This window comes from Xyrauchen texanus, chromosome 6 (genome assembly GCF_025860055.1).
Source record: "Xyrauchen texanus isolate HMW12.3.18 chromosome 6, RBS_HiC_50CHRs, whole genome shotgun sequence".
NCBI classification, from domain to species: Eukaryota; Metazoa; Chordata; class Actinopteri; order Cypriniformes; family Catostomidae; genus Xyrauchen; species Xyrauchen texanus.
The window spans coordinates 46,186,789-46,209,077 of record NC_068281.1 but is presented as its reverse complement, the minus strand read 5'-3'; the positions used below and the strand labels follow the sequence as shown (position 1 = coordinate 46,209,077).

General features: G+C 39.5%; 1 protein-coding gene across 5 annotated transcripts; it reads left to right on the top strand.

Moving 5' to 3' along the window:
- The first annotated feature begins 1,856 nt into the window (after window positions 1–1,856).
- On the top strand, window positions 1,857–21,777 carry LOC127644558 (oocyte zinc finger protein XlCOF26-like). Of its 5 annotated transcripts, XM_052127774.1 has the most exons (5): window positions 1,859–1,921; window positions 3,150–3,239; window positions 12,367–12,428; window positions 20,009–20,174; window positions 20,462–21,777. In XM_052127774.1, exons 4-5 carry the CDS (start codon window positions 20,075–20,077, stop codon window positions 21,367–21,369), a joined length of 1,008 nt encoding a protein of 335 aa, XP_051983734.1. In that variant the 5' UTR covers window positions 1,859–1,921; window positions 3,150–3,239; window positions 12,367–12,428; window positions 20,009–20,074; the 3' UTR covers window positions 21,370–21,777. The 5 variants fall into 5 exon arrangements, with proteins under 5 accessions (XP_051983733.1, XP_051983734.1, XP_051983736.1 ...); XM_052127773.1 differs by lacking the exon at window positions 3,150–3,239 and having other exon boundaries at window positions 1,857–1,921; XM_052127776.1 differs by lacking the exons at window positions 1,859–1,921; window positions 3,150–3,239 and adding an exon at window positions 6,711–6,754.
- The last annotated feature ends 512 nt before the right edge of the window (window positions 21,778–22,289 follow it).

Genomic DNA, 22,289 nt, shown 5'->3' with positions numbered 1-22,289 from the left:
CCAGATGCACAAACCACCTCAACTGACTCCTTTCAACGCAAAGGAGCAGCGGCTCTACTCCGAGCTCAGTTCTCGCAAAAATGCTACATTATTCTTATAGTAGAACCTGAGGTATTATAAAGAGAAGTCATAAAGCATTTTATTACCTATTATTTATTTTAGACATCAAAATGTATTAACTCGAATAAATGAATAAAAATATCAATATAACAAACAGCAATAAACCGATATGAACAGCAATGAACAGTGATACAATTTGTGTACAAACAGAAGACTCTGCAATTTCTGTCTGTGCGTGCGTTTGTGTGTTTTTTGCATTGTGCAAGTGCTAGAGTTTCTCTCCATCATTTATGTGTGAGTCTGTTCCATATTGTGACTGATTGATTGATTTTATTTGATAAATAAAAAATAAAATGCTCCAATTTACAGTCTCACCCATTCATTTCCTATGGCGGGTCAAAATTGACCCGGAAATGTAAGAGTGTCACACTATATTTGCAAAGGCTACTTAAATTATTTCTTTGCAGCTGCAATCACTTATGCTCACATAAAGCATTTAACTTGTGTGAGGCAGACTGAGGCAAAATGGTTGATATCTTAATAACTTGAAATTAGAAAACTGGTAAGTTTGAAAACAGCTAAAAAAAAAAAATAGTGACATGACGAGTTAAACGTTTAAGTTAAATGTTAAAGTTTGATTCATTGTTTAACCCTTGTGCAACCTTTGGGAAATTTTTTATCTTTTTCCTTTTTCAATCACTTTGGCTGTGTTCATGGCAACGGTATGTATTTTGACAAAGTTGTGTATTTTTTTGTGTATGACCTTCAGGACAAGAATGTCCCCATCGAAACCCATTAAAACTGCAATATTTGATCCCAGTGCCATTAAATCATAAAATCATGAATTCTATGATATTATGCTTTCATTTCGGAGCCCTGGCTTCAAATGTTTTTAAAAATATATATTTTCCACCAGGTGGCGCCACTTTCCTCATGTTTAGCCTATGGAGCAAATACAAGCTTTTTTCCAATTTTCTGTTTGCTGTATTATAGAGCACTGCAGGCCTATTGATTAAATGATGCAGCTAAAATTGTGTGTGTGTTGATATGGATGTCAGAGTGTGTTTTGTGTGTGTCTGTAAACAGCAGTGGCACTATGTAAAGAAACAGCCATTTAAAGGGTTAAAATCATGAAAATGACTGACTATTTGGTAGTTATGATCAGGACTGAAAGTGAAAGTGGAAAATAATATTAATATATAATATTTTTATTGCATTTTTTGACAGAAATTTTTATCCTCTAAGGACCTCTTAGTAACTTTTTAAATTGACGCACAAGGGTTAAAAACTTGAAAAGTGGAAATTAGAGAAGTGGTATGGTTGAAAACAGCTAAAAAATAAAAATAAAAATTGCAACATGACAAGTTAAACTATTAAGTTAAATGTTAAAGTTTGATTAACTGTTTAAAGTAGCAGAATGTTAAAATTTGGGTGGATCAAATAAGTAGAACATTAGAATGTCTGGAACAGATGGCCATACTAGTATTCATAGATTTGTTAGATTTATTTTTTAAAATGATGTCAAGATAAAAATAAAAAATTAAAACCTTTGCATTACCTAAGCATAAGGAACATACATAGGCCTACAACCATACACATGATTCTTAAAATCTAAAAATATTCTTTCTTTCTTTCTTTGTAAAGTTTTATTTGCTATTATTTTTATTATTGTATACATGAAAAAGTTATGTTTATCATTTATGATAATTTATTTATGAAGTATAATTTGGTAAATTCACGTTTGCGTGAGGGACTTCTATTATGACATGTAAGCAGCGTGACATTACTGCGCATGCCTCAGAAACAGAGCAGTTGAGAAGATCGAGTCTGGCTCCTCTTGCTTTTCTTTCCTGGCTTACAGGTATGCATCTCACAAATAATTTGCAAAACACATCAGTATTGTCTGATTCGTTAACTAAATTATTTGATTTATTGAAGTTTTATTTGTGACCCAAAGTGGAAATATGTATTGAAGACTCCAGTTGTCAGAAGACATGATGTTAGTATGATAATCGTTGTATTGTCATTGTTGACGTGTAACAAGTTTTAAGAGTTGCAGCTTTATTTGATGTTCTCAGTTTGGCGCTCTTCAGGTGACGTGATGCTGTTTACAAAAGTGAATGTAGAATTTACAGAAATGTTCTGTCATGTGAATTGTGAAAGTGTTTCAGACACATTTACGTATTCTGACAACATATTGTATTTTTAATTCAATTAAGCTACTACTGGGTTTAAGTCATGTCAATATAAGAAAATAAATGCTGAATATGTTTTAAGATGAGTAAATGTCGTGACGCCTTATTTTATCTGTCTGCTTTTTTTTTTACTTTAAAAATGATAAATAATGTTTTTAAAAGTACTATGTAAATGTATTTCCTATCACTAAAATACATGCAACAACCTTTTACTTTTCTAGGCTTTTTAGATATAGCTAATGTTTTCACATTATAAGTAATAAATCATCATGCTGTGCATAAATTCTCCTTAAACATTTTATATATATTTCAACTTGTTTTCAGATTTGGTATGATTCCCTTACTGTTATGTATGACTAAACAAAAATCCAATGTTTTTGCATTATTATTTCCATCATAATACACAAAATAATGTTGCTTAATGGTTTTATTTCATGTGGTGTGACCAACAAGAAAAGGTAATTTTGAAATTTTGCTTTATTTTTGAAAAGCACTCCAGATGTGTCTGACTATCCTTCAGCAGAACACAAACAAATATTTTTAGAAGAATTATCTCAGCTCTGTAGGTCCATACAATGCAAGTGAATGGTGACCAGGACTTTTATAGCAAAAATCATGAAGGATAAATAAAAGTAATTAATTAGACACTAGTGTTTAAATCCATTTCTTCAGAAGCAATATAATAGGTGTGGGTGAGAAACAGATCAATAGTTATGTCATTTCTTTACTATAAATCTCCACTTTCACTTTCACTTGAACATCTGAAAGGCACATGTGGTGTATGTGTAGTTTCACTTTCACATCTGAAATTTGATTATAAATTTAATTATTAACTTGTTTTTTGGACCAATAAAGAAACTGTTTCAATTTACTTGTGTTTTTATTCCAACTTAGGACCACACATGACAAATGAAAACAACTCCTCTTCAGCTGTCTAGACTAGTGTCTCCCTATTATTGAGCTCCTTGGTACCTCCAGCTTATAGTTGAGTATGCTGCCACTGACATCTAGTGCTCAGACTAGAAAAATATCATGACATCTTCTTTTCTTTAATTGTGAACAAACAAGTTAATCCAACTACAACCTCAATGCCAAAAAAGTTGGGACAGTGTGGAGCATGCTAATAAATACAGAAAGGATGGATTTGTAAGTTCTATTCACCCTGTGCCATATTAAAAGCCATGTGAATTTTATTGTTTATATTTATACCGATCAGCCACAACATTAATACCACCTGCCTAATATTGTGTAGGTCCCCCTCGTGCCGCCAAAACAGCATTCTGAGATTATATTCCTCTCACCACAGTTCTACAGAGCGATTATCTGAGTTACTGTAGACTTTGTCCGTTCAAACCAGTCTGGCCATTCTCTGTTGACCTCTCTCATCAACAAAGCGTTTCCATTCGCAGAACTGCTGCTCACTGGATGTTTTGTTTTTTTGCCACCATAACAAGAGAATGGCCAGACTGGTTTGAACTGTTCGCCAAATTTTAAGTGTAAATATATTTATCTGTCCGGTGACCATTACAGTGCAAGTGGCATCAGGAGGTAGAAAGTTATATGCGAAGAAATGTGCAAGGAAATGTGCTGAAAAAAAAAAAAAAATATATATATATATATATATATACAGTGAGGAAAATAAGTATTTGAACACCCTGCTATTTTGCAAGTTCTCCCACTTAGAAATCATGGAGGGGTCTGAAATTGTCATCATAGGTGCATGTCCACTGTGAGAGACATAATCTAAAAAAAAATCCAGAAATCACAATATATGATTTTTTAACTATTTATTTGTATGATACAGCTGCAAATAAGTATTTGAACACCTGTCTATCATCTAGAATTCTGATCCTCAAAGACCTGTTAGTCTGCCTTTAAAATGTCCACCTCCACTCCATTTATTATCCTAAATTAGATGCACCTGTTTGAGGTCGATAGCTGCATAAAGACACCTGTCCACCCCATACAATCAGTAAGAATCCAACTACTAACATGGCCAAGACCAAAGAGCTGTCCAAAGACACTAGAGACAAAATTGTACACCTCCACAAGGCTGGAAAGGGCTACGGGAAATTGCCAAGCAGCTTGGTGAAAAAAGGTCCACTGTTGGAGCAATAATTAGAAAATGGAAGAAGCTAAACATGACTGTCAATCTCCCTCGGACTGGGGCTCCATGCAAGATCTCACCTCGTGGGGTCTCAATGATCCTAAGAAAGGTGAGAAATCAGCCCAGAACTACAGGGGAGGAGGTGGTCAATGACCTGAAAAGAGCTGGGACCACCGTTTCCAAGGTTACTGTTGGTAATACACTAAGACGTCATGGTTTGAAATCATGCATGGCACGGAAGGTTCCCCTGCTTAAACCAGCACATGTCAAGGCCCATCTTAAGTTTGCCAATGACCATTTGGATGATCCAGAGGAGTCATGAGAGAAAGTCATGTGGTCAGATGAGACCAAAATAGAACTTTTTGGTCATAATTCCACTAACCGTGTTTGGAGGAAGAAGAATGATGAGTACCATCCCAAGAACACCATCCCTACTGTGAAGCATGGGGGTGGTAGCATCATGCTTTGGGGGTGTTTTTCTGCACATGGGACAGGGCTGACTGCACTGTATTAAGGAGAGGATGACCGGGGCCATGTATTGCGAGATTTTGGGGAACAACCTCCTTCCCTCAGTTAGAGCATTGAAGATGGGTCGAGGCTGGGTCTTCCAACATGACAAATACCCGAAGCACACAGCCAGGATAACCAAGGAGTGGCTCTGTAAGAAGCATATCAAGGTTCTGGTGGCCTAGCCAGTCTCCAGACCTAAACCCAATAGAGAATCTTTGGAGGAGCTCAAACTCTGTGTTTCTCAGCGACAGCCCAGAAACCTGACTGATCTAGAGAAGATCTGTGTGGAGGAGTGGGCCAAAATCCCTCCTGCAGTGTGTGCAAACCTGGTGAAAAACTACAGGAAACGTTTGACCTCTGTAATTGCAAACAAAGGCTACTGTACCAAATATTAACATTGATTTTCTCAGGTGTTCAAATACTTATTTGCAGCTGTATCATACAAATAAATAGTTAAAAAATCATATATTGTGATTTCTGGATTTTTTTTAGATTATGTCTCTCACAGTGGACATGCACCTACGGTGACAATTTCAGACCCCTCCATGATTTCTAAGTGGGAGAACTTGCAAAATAGCAGGGTGTTCAAATACTTATTTTCCTCACTGTATATATATATATATATATATATATATATATATATATAAATTAGTAAAAAAATACAAATATGTAGTCCGAGTGGGATGTAGTGTTCAGCACCAGAGTTTAGGGTTCAGTAAGCTGAGAGCTGAGGGAAAGAAACGGTTCCTGAGTCTGCTGGTGCGACAGTGAAGACTCCTATAGCGTCTCCCAGATGGGAGAGGAGTAAACAGACCGTGGTTGGGGTGAGAGGTGTCTTTGATAATGTTTCTCACCCTCCTTAGGCAGCGTTTGTCGTGAATGTCTTTGATGGAGTGTTGCTGAACACCAGTGATGTATCGGGCAGTGCAGTTGCCATATCACACTGTGATGAGGTTTGTTAAGACACTTTCAATAGTGCAGCGGTAAAAGTTCAGCAGGATGTGGAGGGACAGTTGAGCTTTCCTTAGCTTCTTAAGGAAGTAATGGCGCTGTTGCGCCTTTTTGATCAGAGTGGAGGTGTTGTAGGTCCAGGAAAGATCCTCAGAGATATGGATTCCCAGGAACTTGAAGCTTGTCACACTCTCCACTTCATCCCCATCAATGTAGATGGGAGTGTGTGTGTGTCCCTTCCTAGTCCGCCGGTAGTCCACAATCAGTTCCAAATCAAGCCAATCAAGGTACAAATATTCATTGATGCTCAAGAAGACAACACACTACTATATGCATACTATATATAATTATCTGTAATGTAGATTCTGAAGGGTAATACTAAATATATAAAAAATTATCTCTTATATTTGTATAAATTATGAAAGGGGTGTGAACATTCATGAGACAAAAGGGAATTCAAACTTATCTTCTCCACTATGTGTACTGTTTATTAAACCTCAGATTAATGGGTTATCAACTTTTTCTTACTTTTCTTCTGCTTTCTATCTTGTTTCTGAACAGCAATCTAAATCGAGCAATTCTTTGATTTGGAGACTAAAAACAGCCATTAGGCTCCTTGATGTTTCAGTTTAGGATCCAGTGTCTCCAAAGGCATTTTTTTTTGTCTGGAGCCCTGCTTTATATACTGAGATTTGACTGGATTCCTTGAATGTTTTAATTAAATTGTGCACTGTAGAGGGTGAAATGCTCAAAAACTATACAATTTGTCTTTAGGGAACATTGTTCTCAAAGCGCTGGACGCTTGGCCATGCCCCCGCTGCCACAGTGAGCCTCGACCCATCCTTGCTCTTGATGAAAAAGGCTGTTTTGGAGGCTTGTTAAACACTACAACACGATTGCATCACCTTTTAATAGAAAATCAATTGACAAGGTAAAACAACAAATAATGTGGTGTTGTAGTGCTTTCAATATAGCACTGGATGAATAGAATTTACGAATCCCTCCTAGTTGTTTCCATACTGTCCCAACTTTCTCAGAATTTCGGTTGTAATTATGAAAAATTTGCAACACAATTAAATGAAATACTGTAAAAACTAGAGATGTTTCTACTGGCACTGTCTCTTGTGTGGTCTTCCTGTTTCAGGTGTTGTACAGTACAATTGATGATTCAAGTCTAACCGTGTCATTTCTAGAAAGAGTTTTCAGGCTTCTGTATATTTTGTCACAGTTTGCTTTTTGTCTACTTTTCTGATGCTTTTGTTTTTATTTCAGGTCTCTGTTGTTGTTTGGTTTTGTTGAGTAGGGAAGGGTAGTGTGTAATATACATCAAATCAATATCTTTCCAGGAGACAAGCCATGCTCGAGTGGAGAAGCTTGGTTATTCAGCAATGCTAAATAGAGGTCTGATGCACTGCCGGCTGCTTTCTTGAGTTGTTGTTTGACAATGTGTACTCCCTTCTCTGCTTTCCCATTTGACTGGGGATACATTGGGTTGGAGGACACATGTTGGAAATCATAATCCTCTGCAAAGTTCTGGAATTCTTTGCAACTGTAGCACAATCCATTGTCAAAGCATATAATCTGTGGGATTCTATGTCTCTCAAAGATTGATTTAATATGTTTATTCACACAGTAAGCAAGTGCATTGGGGAGCAGTGCCATCTCTGGATAGTTTGATGAGTAATCTGTCATGAGCAGATCATTCTTTCTATCCAGGAGGAACAGATCATTCCCAACTTTGTCATGGTTCATCTGGTGGGTCTGTGATAATCTTGGGTTTCTTTGGCTGCCAAAGAAGTCATTAATTACAAGTCATTAATTCCTTAGCAGGCAATATACTGCCAATCCAGTTTCTCAATGGTTAGGACCTTTGTTTACAAAAAGTGCAAAGTAACAACATATTAGCTACAAGTTAGATAGGAACAACAAGTAGAGCAGGATGGGATGGTTATGTTTTTAGACGAGCTTTTAGGTTAGATGGATTCCCACTTTTCGTTGCCGATGTTTTAAAAAAAAGTAGAATTACTGGCTTATTCACATTAATAGGCTCTCGTCTCTCATTCGGCTGAAAACCAAAATGTTCCCACACCAGAGCTGTGGAATGCGCCTTTGAAACCAAGCCCATTTGGACTTATTCTTCAAAATTTCTGGTCGGATTTATGCAGTCGTCTGGAAAAACTCTTATTTAAATACGTATTAGCCTCGAGTAACATGTTATCTTCAGCTGTTGCTGTTCGCTCTGTGTGTGTGGAGAAGCTGCTTGAGCCCCGCCTATGACACAGATTGCAGACGAGAGGACAGAAACAGTGTGACTGGCTAAAATGTTGGTGACTTTCATTCTTTCTTTTTTTTTTCTCCCCAATTTGGAATGACCAATTCCCAATGTGCTCTATGTCCTCATGGTGGCATAGTGACTCACCTCAATCTGGGTGGCAGAGGACGAATCTCAGTTGCCTCCGCATCTGAGATGCCAATCCGCGCATCTTTTCACATGGCTTGTTGATCGCGTTACTCCTGAGTCATAGCACATGTGGAGGCTTCACACTATTCTCTGCGGCATCTTTTCACATGGCTTGTTGATCGCGTTACTCCGGAGTCATAGCGCGTGTGGAGGCTTCACGCTATTCTCCGCTACATGCAAATCTCACCACGCGTCCCACCGAGAGTGAGAACCACATTATAGTGACCTCGAAGAGGTTACCCCATGTGACTCTACCCTTCCTAGGGACCAAGCCAATTTGGTTGCTTAGGAAACCTGGCTGGAGTCACTCAGCATGCCCTGGATTCAAACTCGTGACTCCAGGGCTGGTAGTCAGTGTCTTTACTCGCTGAGCTACCCAGGCCCCCGGTCACATTCATTGTTATGTAAACACAATATCAAGGTCAGCAAAAATTATCGTGATCATGTCCATCATACGATAAGTCAATAATGTAATTATTGTGAAAGGCCTCCCAAGGTGCCCCTTGCCCAAGGTGGCTCAGGTGGTAGAGCGGTTTGGCCACTAATCGCAGGGTTCAATTCCCGGCCCACATGACTCCACATGCTGAAGTGTCCTTGGGCAAGACACCCCCCAAGTTGCTCCCAATGGCAGGCTCTGCAGTCATTGGTGTTTGAGTGTGTGTGTGAATGGGTGAATGGGACAATGTAAAGCGCTTTGGTAACCGCTAAGGTTAAAAAAGGCGCTATATAAGTGCAGACCATTTAACATTTTACTATTTACTCCTCATGCAGTTTTTTTAGCGTATCCTTTTGCAGTGATTGAGGGATATTAATTCTGTTCTGCCTCAGTAGAAGTCCATTGACAACACTTAATTCTGTTCTTATGTTGTAGTACTGCCGACATAGCCCTCTAGGCCAGTCCTCATTCAGATGTGTGATGACCATTTATAGACTTTTGTCCTGAGCTGTTTCAGCTGCAATCTGCTTGAACTTCATGTTTGTTACTGGAAGAGCTGCAGCGACCATGTTCACATGGGGATTCATGTCAGCCTCAGTGGAGCTATCTTTGTGTGCTTCACTCTGTTTTGTAGCCCTGGATAGGGCATCTGCCAGCACTTGTACTTGTGTAATGTACTTTCCTGGTGTATAAATAATTTTGCAATCACATCGATGAAACTTCATCATCAGCTGTTGAATTCTTGGTGGAGTCATCATTCTCGAGGCGTATGCAACTGGCCTCCAATTCTCTCCCTCCCTGTGTAGTAGTACCTCACCCAATCACTCTTTGGGCATGTCTGTGGATATTTTAGTCTTTCTGGATAAGTCAAAGAATGTCAGTACAAGCTTTATAGTCAGAAGAGTCTTCAGTCATCCCCATTCTTTTTCATGGTTGTCAGTCCACTTGCACTCGCATTGGCCACGCAACACCTCTCACAACATTTCTCCCCCTCTCAGATGGAGTGATCATTCTTGAGGTGTATGTGACTGGCCTCCAGTTCTCTCCCTCTCAGATGGAGTGATCATTCTTGAGGCGTGTGCGACTGACCTCTGATTATCCCCCTTTCAGATGGAGTCATAGTTCTTCAGTTGTATGCGACTGGCCTCCAATTCTCCCCCTCCACCTGTAGTAGTACCACACCCAATCACTCTTTTGACACGTATGTGGATATCTTAGTATTTCTGGATGGGTCAAAGAATGTCAGAACAAGCTCTGTAGTCAGAGTGTAGTCTTCAGTTTTCCCCATTCTTTTTCATGGTTGTCAGTCCACTTAAAACTCACATTGGTCACGCAAAACCTCTCGCAGTCATTCCGTTGTTGAAGTTTAGTATGAATTTTCCGATTAAATTTATCATTCCCTTCAATCTTAGTACAGCCTTTTTGTCCGTGGGTCTGGACATTTTGAGGATTGCTTGTATCTTACTCTTGTCTGGTTCCACACCTCCTTCAGACCTATTTCCTATTTCCAAGGAATGCAATTTCCTTCACTCCGAACTGACTCCTTATTAATCTTCAGTCCATATTTTGGAACCCTCTGTAACACTTTAGTGAACCTTTTATTGCACTGATATATTGTGCATTGCCATAGAACAATATCGTTCACATTTACATTTACATTTATGCATTTGGCAGACGCTTTTATCCAAAGCGACTTACAGTGCAGTTATTACAGGGACAATCCCCCCGGAACAACCTGGAGTTAAGTGCCTTGCTCAAGGGCCCAACAGTGGCATCTTGATGGTTCTGGGGCTTGAACCCCCAACCTTCTGGTTAATAACCCTGAGCCTCAACCACTGAGCCACCACTGCCCCCATAAACATGTGGAACACTTTAGGAAATGAAGAAACTTCGAAGGGCATCCTCAAGAAGGAATATCGGCCTAAAGTTGTGTTACATAGTGCTTGATGAGCTATCCTCATGTAGTTTCAGCTGAATTTCTTCTCTTGTTGGAATCTGATAATGTTCCCTCTAGAAATTAGCATTTAATTATTTTGGGTCCACACACAAAAGAATACTCTCGGAGGCTTGATTAGCCTGATAAGGGACCGGGTGTGTATGATCACGACCCGGCCCCGCCCTCCTCTTGCCCCGTCTGCCGGCAGGTCATCCCCATCTACCTGGACGAGGGATGGGACAAGGGGAGTGAAACAGAAATAATTAAATGGGGGGTACTACACTGTTACAGGAAGTACCCCCCCCCCCCATTTTTATTATTTCTGTTCCCCTCCCCTTGTCCCCTCCTTCATCCAGGTGGACGGGGATGACCTGCCGGCAGACGGGGCTATGGGCACGCCTTCCCCCAGGGAAAGAGGGTGGGGGGGTGTACGTCATGCCGGGGGCTCCCCTGCCTGAGAGAACGAGGGAGGAATGTGGCAGAGCGGAGGGCGGGCCGGGTCGTGACTATACACACCCGGTCCCTTATAAGGCTAATCAAGCCTCCGAGAGGGATAAAGGCCGACTGCGGAGGATTGTGCGGGGGAGAGAGATAGTTTACGGGCATGTCCGTCATGCGTGTTTGTGTCTTCTGTTTAAGTTTTATATTAAACTATTATTTATATTGAAAAGCCGGTTCTCGCCTCCTCCTTTCCATTGACTCTTTACAAATACCATTTGGTTTTTCACGCTCACCATGGAATTCACCCACTCTGTAGGCTTTTCCACTTTCTCTATGACTCCCAATGATGTAATTCTTTCTAGCTCTTATTCAGTTTGTCATGAAGTGGTGCTGGAACCCACCTGGGAGTGTGGACTACTGGCTGTGTGTCTTCCTTCATCTGTATCTTGTAGGTGAACACCAAACCCTTTAAAGATGCCATGGAACTGCTTAAGTATATCATCTACACTGCTCTATGCCTTGGGTGGTATTAATTATATAAACCCTTTTAACAAGACCTAGGTTTTCACAAGCCTTTTAACCCACCACTGAGTAATGGCCACCAGGAACTACTTCAAGTAGAAGGCAAAGTTCTCTGTTTTTAATTTTTACTTTGTGATGACATTTATTTTTTATTTTATTGTTCTGCCCGTTGTATGCTTTGAGCTGGACAGCTCTCTGATTAATATGTGGCTTTATTTTCATTGTTCAAGCTCACAGATCAAATTGGCTTGAGTGAGATTATTGCTGCATTCATTTGTAGAGCTGACATCTACTTCTGTGCAACACTATTTACATTAAACCATTCAGTCTTACCTTGATTGAACTCCTTTTGATATTTGTGCTCTCACTGAATGTCTTTGCATGCTGAAGAGCCTACTCACTGGAATGGCATATCCTTACCTCTTTAGATAAGGTAAGGTCGGTTTCTCGCAGTAACCTCTCTTTCTATGTCATAGATACCAAAAACGCAACAGTGAGTTGCAATTCTATCTTCTGTGCTTCTGACTGCCTGTCAAGTCCAACTGCTCTCAGATACATCGTGAATCACTGTTTAAATGTTCGCCACTCACAGTCAATATTACTAGTCCTATTCACACTGTCAGGCGGTTTTACACTTTATGATGGCAATTAGCGATCATTACCATCGCACATAATGATAGCACATAATTTTTCTTGGAATTATAAAGAAAACAGTTTTAATTCAATTGTTTTTTTATTCCAACTTAGGTCTCCACATGACAACTGACAACCATTCTTCTGCGTCTGTCTAGAGTACCTCCAGCTTATTGGTGAGTATGCTGCCATTGACATCTAGGCAGCGTTTACACTGCAAGGCTTAATGCACAGGTCCAGTCTTTTGACTGTATCTGATTTTTTTGTTCCGACTGTTAACATTCACTAAAGACACAACTCATATGATATCTGTGTTTACCATTACCAAAGTGCTTTGCAGACAAGATTAGTTTTCCTGAATACCGTATGTCCGTAAAATAATTATTACTGCAGACATCTGTAATATTTAGTCAGTTTCCATTAACAGGATAAGTGATGTCTTTAAAAATCACATACAGTAGATGGATGTGTCTACAGCATTTACACACTGCTGTAACATGTAGCTGACCTATACTGTGCTAATTAATTATGCAGGATATATTAAGCAAGATCATATACTGTGTCTGTGATGAAAACTTTATTGGAATATCTGGCTAAATACAACAGAACTGGTGACATTAACAAGCCTGTAATCTTGTATTACACTCTTCAAATAAAAATATGGACAATCCCTTCACATTATGAAATTTTATGTTCTGAAACTCTGTGCTTAACACAATTTCCTGCACACTATCTGCTCAAATCACATTATCTGCAAAAAAGCTTGTTTCTCTTTTACATGGGTAACTGGATTAATATAGGGGTTATTTTTACAGGGTGTTTTATTGTAAGGAATCACGCTGTAATTTTTACTGGCACGGAACGCACAGTCTGGAAAAAGTCTGGTAAAATTACTGACATGAACGATTAACACTCGATTAATATTACTGAGAAGCTCTGGTAATTATTACCTTACCCCATGACCAGTGCTTAATTTGCAAATTGCGAGGTCCCAGAACATAGCAGGGTGACCAAACCGGCAAGTGATTAGGGGAGGGAGAAGTAACGGAACATTTGAGCAATCACATTAGCAGACCAACTCAAGTGATTAACAGCTTGCATCAGTTTCTTTTATTACTGCGTGCACATGAAAAACAAACCAAAAATTAATAAACAATGTAATAAACAAGCAATGCCACAGTAAATTAAGATTATGTTGCCGCTCTTACCTTTCCTTTTATTAGTTTAAAATAGACCATAAAACAGACATTGCTTTTTCCTCTGTCTCTCTATTTCGTGGTTTGCTTCTGTTGTATTTTGCTGTGCTGTGTCCTTTTGAAATCCATTACTTCATGTATGGAATTGGCTTAAACTGAGATAGTGGGGGTCCAACAAGGCAGAGAAATAGAAGCGATGAAATTGTGTGGAGAGATGCTTGGTTGGCATTGCAAGTTAAGTTCATTTGAGAAAAACTCCTCTCACACTCTGCACTTGAAATCAGAACAGTGTTGACCGCAATCAGAAGGTCTTTTAATCCCACTGGGATGACCTCACTGCCATTCTCTCGATATTCCCTCAAAGCCGAATGGCAGATCGAGAGCTGTCAATGCCAATCTGTTGACAAAGTGACTTGGCTTCTTTATCATCATAAGTTGCTCCGGCATCCTGAGGCCAGTATTCAGGAAAAAGTACTTTTAGCTCTTCGATGAGTTTGCTGTAACCCATCCGGTCCCCTTCTCCCCCTCAGTACGATAGCATGCGATTCTCCAGGCTTCTCACCAGACTCCCAAAAAACCTTTTGATCCATACGTTCGTCTTCTCTTCGTCCTGAATGCAGAGGAACACCTTGGAAGATTCTGTCATTAACTGCATTTTGACTGATTTGGCTATGAAGACCTGGTCTCTCAGACATTGCCTCAAACACTCTTGCCTTGCAACAAATAGCTCTATGTGCCGCGGTAATGTTACAGTCTTGTTTTTGGAGCTCCAATGATAGCTCAGACAATTCTTGAAGTGCATCATACACAAGGCCAAGATTTTGGACAAAACAGTACAAGGACAAGTGCTTAGCGCCTAGTGTATGATGCAGTTCAAGAATTGTCTGGGCTATCATTGGAGCTCCAAAAACAAGACTGTAGCTCGCACGAGTAACGCCATCACGGAAAGAATCTTCCGCTGCCTGACTGAAATGATTGTAGAGGGCAGGATAATTTTTCCATACAGCTTCGACAGATCTAAAACTCGACGCAACCCATCTGTTGTCCAAGACCTGGACAATTTTGCACAACTGAATGTCTAATTCATCAGCACATTGTTTAAGCTCAATTCTGTTCTTGTTTGATTATCCATGAAAATCCTGAAATTATTTATTGCCCCCAATAATTTCATCGTATTACCAACTGCGAGCACCAGTCGATGCGCTGAACAGTGCCACACTTTCATATTAGGAAAGAGTGTTTTAAGTCTTGCTGCCACTCCAGATTTGCAGCCGAGCATAACTGATGCGTCATCTCATGAAAGTCCTATTAGTGTTTTAGACAGAAAATCCTGGGTAAAATTAACACCATCTAAGGCACTATCCATGGGCACTATCTTCTAGTTCAACAAGTTCAACAAAAATGTTTTCAGGTGACTCCATGCCGGACAGCTGAAATCTGATGTAAATGATTAAAGCACTCTTTCTGCTTAAGCGAGTTGCTTCATTAAGCATGAGACCAAATAATTTCTTCAAGTGAAATATGGCTTTGTATGTTGGCACATGCCACATTAGATTTGTAGCGAATCAGCTCTGTGAAATATTAATTATCAATCATAACTTGTTATAATCGATCATGAATATTTGGATCAGTTAATCGGGTTAACTTGATGTAGCTACATTAACATTACAACCAAATACTCGGTTCATCCCGTGAACACTCAATATTGGTTATTAATTAATTAATTAATTAATAGAAATGCACATTTCCAGGGCAAGGGAAATGTCTTTCTTACTAAGTATTAAGAGCAAGTAGTCAAAATGTATGATCAGTGACTTTAGATATGAGCTTGAGACACAGACAACTTTACATGTGACATGAACAAGACTTTATTAACTAGACTAAACATTTAAACTACTCTAACATACATATACATACATGCATACAGTTTACCAAGGGAAAGAGGGTTGAAGCAGAATACAGGAAGGCAAGAAGTTATAGCATTGTTTGAAATTCAGCAGATCAACAGCCTGAGCAAACCATCATATTAGTTCTGACACGCCCTTTTTAGAAAGGGGTGAGGATACTTAATGTATCAAATAATGAGACTAAGTTTAATACTTGCATGTCCCATTTGAATTAAACTGTCCTGATGCAATTGTTGAGGCTCCAGTTGATCTTTGATGATGTTGTCTTGATGAGAGAGAGAACCAGTGGAAGTCAGATTGATCTTTGGTGAATGGAAAAACAAGGCCGTAGCCTGGCACATGCTTGGGAGTCCTTGGGGCCTTCTAGTTCAGCATCATTCAGCAAGAGAGTGAGAGAGCACAAGGCTCAGAGGACCAGAAAGCAGAAGAGGCAGGAAGCAAGAGCGAGAGAGCTAAGAGAGGGCTAAGAGAGGGGGCTAAGAGAGGGCTAAGAGATAAGAGCGCGAAGGTCCGTTGTTGGTGCAATTTATGCCCTTAGAAAACGTGTCCCACCTCTCATTGGCTCGACCAATAAGAAGAGTGGAAGTTTCAGGCGGGAATTTGGTTTATGGCCCTTTGTTCTGAGAGGGGTGGTAGCCGATGAAGAAACTAGAAAATCTTCTTGTAATACTAATATGTTGTTGTTATCGACATATCATGTACACAGTCATTTCAATCTTCAAAATACCAAGTTATAGAGACCAAATATGCCACACATATGATTTCGGTTAACCATGGTATGCAAAGTCTGAAACATTAACCCATTAGATTTTGCAAGAAAACATAGATCAACAACATTTAGGAAAATCCTGAGATGGAACATTAGATACATGTTAATACCTTTATCACAGGGATATATATAGGATATATAGGATTAAAAAGGGTTCATTTCTCCTTCTCAGTAAGTATTGAGTGAGAGTTGGCCATCTCTGTACATTCCTTTGGAGGTCGTAAAATTCTCCTTCCATTGGGACAGGAGAATGATTCCTTTGTCAAGGCTCATTTGCATGTTTATGACCGGGTTTATGACAGTAAGAGATTTTGGGCTGAATGACTCAAAAGATAGTAAAACATAGCGTAATATCATTCTACGGAGATCTTATATGCGAATTCAGCTAGGACAAATCGTAAGGTTTAATTTGATACCAAGAAACGTGTATTTGGTACACACAAGAAGGAATATACACTCTTCGGCTATTAAATATCAAGCCTCAGAGCTTTCTACACAAATGAAAACAATTCTACTAGTTTTGATCTAACACCAGACACACAAAACATACGGGGATTAAAACATATTTCTTTAAAAATATGCATTTCTAGGTTTAACTGAAAAACACACACATTCTCTGTTGCCAACTTTTCACGTGCCCTTTTCTCACATGGTGAAACACAGAGTATCACATGTGCGGGGGATTTTAGAAAACACCACGAGGATCCTCTGTCAATAGTTCCTTGTCTCTTTGTCAATACATTTATTGTGCTTGTGGAGACTGGTTGGCGCTATTTCAGTGATTAGAGGGGTTTTTTAAAAGTGGGTTTTCTTATTCATGGATCTGCTGAGGCCACTGATCCTCCGCCATACCTTACAGATTGCAGAATTCTTCCCATGTCGAGACCATTTAACTCCTGGCAATCAATTTCACTCTCGAAGCCATACGCTGCTTGTAGCAGCGTATGTAGCATTTGCTTCCTTGTAGGCTGTTCGCAAAATTCTTGCAGTAGTGTTCACTTCATCGGATAGGTTATTTATTATTGTTTTTTGAAACAAGTCTTCTTTTGCCTTTTCGAGAATTCTAAGTGCTGCAGTGTGTGCCTTCGTCTGAGAATGTTCAAAAACATTTTTCCTAAGTGCCCTCTGTTGTTTTTTAAGATCTGTGGCAGAAGACATTACAGAGCATGTCACCCACTCTTTGGCCAATTTCATCCCTGTCGATTTTTCGGGACCCAGGCTTCCAACCTTTTGGCAAACAGCGCAGCCCAGATGCGACCCCTCCATGAAAAGTATTTTTTGTTTTAAACTCCGCTTCGGTCCATATTGCCCCATTCTTTGACCTTCTCCAGTGTTTCTGCTCACCTCCACATGCTTCTTACCCCATCCCGCCAGAGCTCTCTGCAGTTGTCGACTTGCTCTGTTCCTCGCAGGTTGTTTCTTGCTCTGTGTTAACATCATTAGCCGATGAACTTGAACCATTGCTATCAGTGGGATCTATAATTACTCTTGTTTGTTTGGTTTTAGACATTGGGCCCTGTCTAAAATAATCCAGTAATTTAAGGTGTCTTTTCGCCATCGTTCCGCATCTCCAATTAAAAAATGTGACATATATAGGCTACAGGTCAGCATGAATTTCTTTCAGTGAGGCATGAGATGGGGGATCCCACAAAACAGGTGCTGGATCTAAATTCGGAGGTACCGGATCCGGCTTGTTCCGGCACAAATTAAGCCCTGCCCATGACCCCATGTTAAACGAATCCCATCCAAATAGGGCTAGAAGTCAGGAGTGGTGGGACCAAGTCCACACATTTGATGATAGGTAGTGAAACGGTTTGAGTTTTTGTGCGAGTGCCTACAGGCACGTCCGCTTCATAAGGACACACTTTTTTAAGAAAAGCCAAGGGTAGTCGGATATGCCTGTTTAGACTTAGTTCAGATGTCCAGATATCAGACATGTATCTGATTTAAAACCACATTGAAAAAAAAAATCAGATCTCGTGCAACAATATCTGATCTGTGACAGATGTGAGTAAAAAAATCTGATTTTTTTGTGACATGTAAACATAGCCATAGTAGTCAGACTATAAATTGGCTGTATCTCATTTGGAAAGCTGAGTCCTTCGGAGGTTGCATTTGTCAGCCGCATACGTCATCGAGTCTATCTCGTTTCAGAAAAGAGAGGAGGACATTTCAAATGCAGCCTTCGAATGCGACCCACTGCAAATGCCTGATCGCCCCTAGACTTTAACTTTGATTTTGGAACCACCAAAAGGCTTTGATCGGCGGACCTGAGAGCTCTCACTGGGTGGTGATCTATCAACAGGTCAGAGAGATATGAGGGTGTTAAACCGTTTCTAGACTTAAAAACCAATATGAGCACTTTAAAATCAATTCTATAGTGAACAGGTAACCAATGCAAAGACCGTAAAATAGGTATAATATGTTCCTGCTTTCGAGCAGGAGAAACTCGTTTTTAACCATCTGAATGCGACCTAAAAAAGAATGGCTAATTCCCAGGTATAGAGAGTTGCAGTAATCAAGCCTAGTGGAAATGAAATCACCCTTTCAAAATTCTCAAATGAGAGAAAATATTAAATTTTTGCTAAGGCTCGCAATTGATAAAAACTAGCTTTAACAACCTGGTTAACTTGTCTATCAAGTTTTAGAACACTGTCCAAAAGGACTTCTAGATTTTTTACGTAGGGCTTAACATAGGGTGTTAGGACATCAAAATTTAAATTGCCATTACTCTTGATGTTAAATGAAGCAAATACTTCAATCTCTGTTTTTGACTCGTTTAAACATAATTTTTTTTTAAAGACATCCATGCTTTAACATCCACAAAGCAAGCTACCAAGGTGTCTAAACTGCTAATTTTAGTCAACGGAAGATACATTTGTGTGTCGTCAGCATAACAGCGGTATAACATGCCCTGTTTATTAAAAATAGAACCAAGTGGTAGCATATAGAGTGAGAACAGTATTGGAGCTAGAGTAGAACCTTGGGGGATCCCGCAAGTCAAAGGAACAGACTCAGAGTAGAATTGGCCTATATTGACTGAAAAACTCCTGTTTGTAAGGAATGATTGGAACCAACTTAAGGCAGAACCATTTATGCCCACAACCTGTTCAAGGCGAGATAAAAGAACATTATGATCCACAGTATCAAAAGCTGCAGTCAGATATAACAGCACTAGCGCTACAGAATCTCCGGAGTCGGTGGCTAATAAAACATTATTTAAAACTTTTAAGAGAGCTGACTCAGTAGAATGACATTTCTTAAATCCTGATTGAAATGTATCAAAGACCTTGTTTTCAACCAAGAAACTCTGAAGTTGGTGGAGAACTACTTTTGATATAAAAGAGAGGTTGGAAATGGGTCTAAAATTTGATAGAACTGTGGAAGCAAGATTAGGCCTTTTAAGTCTGTGTTGCGCCAAGGCAGGTATAATGTGTATAATCATATTAATATATAATATTTTATTTTCTGTTTACATCATTATAACTCCTAAAATGCACCTCATACATTCCCTTCCAGAGGGACTTTGTTCCCTTCTCACTCAAAGCAGTATACTGCAGCCTTCAAAGGATGCGTCCTATCCAGCACGCAGCCTTCGAAACGAGACACAGCCATAGACTCTATCATGGCAGACCTTGTGTTTTGCTGAGGTGGCCAATTAATTTGCCTGTAAATTTGACTAAATTCTAAAAACATCATGTGGTGTGACCAAATGTCAGGTGGTGCGACATTGTCGATGAAAATGAAATATGGTCTGGTTTTTACTAGCTTCTTGGTTGGGCATTGTTGTTCTCAGTTACAGGGTGTCTTAAGTGTGCTCTGATAGTGGGGTTAATGGGCTGACTGTAAATGGCTTACTAACTTATCAATTCACATCCTTGCAGCAATCACAAACCACACCTTCATTGAAACCCCTCCCACAGCAGTTCACCAGTTACACACCTGTTCAAATGCTGGCACTATTCCGGCAGAGCTCTGAAGAGGAGAGCGAGCACATGAGTGATCCAGAACCATGTGGAATGACAAATGAAGATATTGAGGAACAAAAGGGTAGGTAAAATACACTCATGGGTGACTTTTATTATTTACACCTGCTCAAAAATTTGAATATCCAAGTAGCCAGGGCTGCAAGATTTGTTAATAAATAATAACTGTGATATAAAAAACATTGAGCATTTCATCTTGCTGCTGTTATCAGCCAATTAAATGGAAGCAATGCGATCAAAAGTCTTGACATCTGTTTATTTCTACCATTTAAACTGGGGTTCGTTTTAACTTGCTTTCCATTTCACATCTGTTGCCCTTTAATTGATTTAGACAATTTATGTTTATTTTAGAGTTGATGGAAGTGAAAGAGGAAAGTCAAGGATTGAATGAAGTGGAGGAGAAAGATCAGGATCAGAAGCCTCATACTAGTTCACAGACTGAAAAGAATCAATTGCGAAAAAGAACTGGAGCAAAAAAAACATTTTCCTGCCATGAGTGTGGAAAGAGTTTTACAAATAAATCACATTTTAATAATCATGTGAGAATTCACTCTGGAGAGAAGCCTTTCACATGCACTCAGTGTGGAATGAGTTTCACCGATAAAGGAAACCTTAACTGCCACATGAGAATTCACACAGGAGAGAGGCCTTTCACATGCACTCAGTGTGGAAAGAGTTTCAGACATTCAAGCAATCTCACAATTCATCTGCGCTCTCACTCTGGATTTAAGCCCTTTAACTGTGATAAGTGTGGCAAAAATTTTACATTGGCAACAAATCTAAAGATGCACCTGAAATCTCACGCAAACGAAAAGCCTTACCTGTGTTCTATTTGTGGAAAGTGTTTTTCACAGTTGAACAATTTAAAAGATCACCAGGTATCACATACTGGTGTGAAAGCTCATGTTTGCTCAGAGTGTGGGAAAGCCTTTACCAGAGTCGGTGAATTAAAAAGGCACCAAAGAACCCATGATGGAGAAAAACCTTACAATTGTTCACACTGTGGAAAGAGTTTTGCTCAGTCAGGGCAACTGAAATCACATGAAAGAATCCATACTGGAGAAAAACCTTACAAGTGTTCATATTGTGAAAAGAGTTTTGCTCGCTCAGGAATCCTGAAAGCACATGAGCGAGTGCATACTGGAGAGAAACCATTCCACTGCACTTCATGTGGGAAGAGTTTTGCCCAATCCATTAATCTACAAACTCATGTTAAAAAGCATTGTAAAATGATAACACAGTGCAACACACTCTCATAATGATTTGTCCCTATAGCAACTTTTTGTCTGCACCACAAATACCTCCCTCTGATGCTGGACTCAATTCTTTTTCAATTTCAATACTATTTCAATTGAAAATGTTGTAATAATTTACATTGCAATATTATTATATTATGATTATTGCACCATAAATATAATCCATGGTATTCATGCACTGTATTCTGGATCTTCTGATGCTTTATGATGGTTTTGTGTGAGGAACAGTTGTCAAATGTCATTGGCTCTCGCATGTCTTGTGACTGATTGTGACAGTCCACTGTTTGGATGTATCTTTTCGAATGAGATGTGACTGCTTTCAGAGAGAGGAAGATTTTCAGCAATTAAATCACTGACACAAAGCTACCATATACAGTGAGGGAAAAAAGTATATTTGCCCACTGACAAAGAAATGATGAGTCTATAATTTTAATGGTAGGTTAATTTGAACAGTGAGAGACAGAATAACAACAAAAAAAATCCAGAAAAACACATGTCAAAAATTTTATAAATTGAATTGCATTTTAATGAGGGAAATAAGTATTCGACCCCCTCTCAATCAGAGATTTCTGGCTCCCGGGTGTCTTTTATACAGGTAAAAAGACCATCGCCAAGCAGCTTGGTGAGAAGGTGACAACAGTTAGTCCGATAATGATCATGAGAACGGTGAGGAGTCAGCCCAGAGCTACACGGGAGGATCTCATGGCAGCTGGGACCATAGTCACCAAGAAAACAATTGGTAACACTCTACGCCGTGAAGGACTGAAATCCTGCAGCTCCCGCAAGGTCCCCCTGCTCAAGAAAGCACATGTGCAGGCCCGTCTGAAGTTTGCCAATGTACATCGGAATGATTCAGAGGAGAACTAGGTGAAAGTGTTGTGGTCAGAGGAGACCAAAATCGAGCTCTTTGGCATCAACTCAAC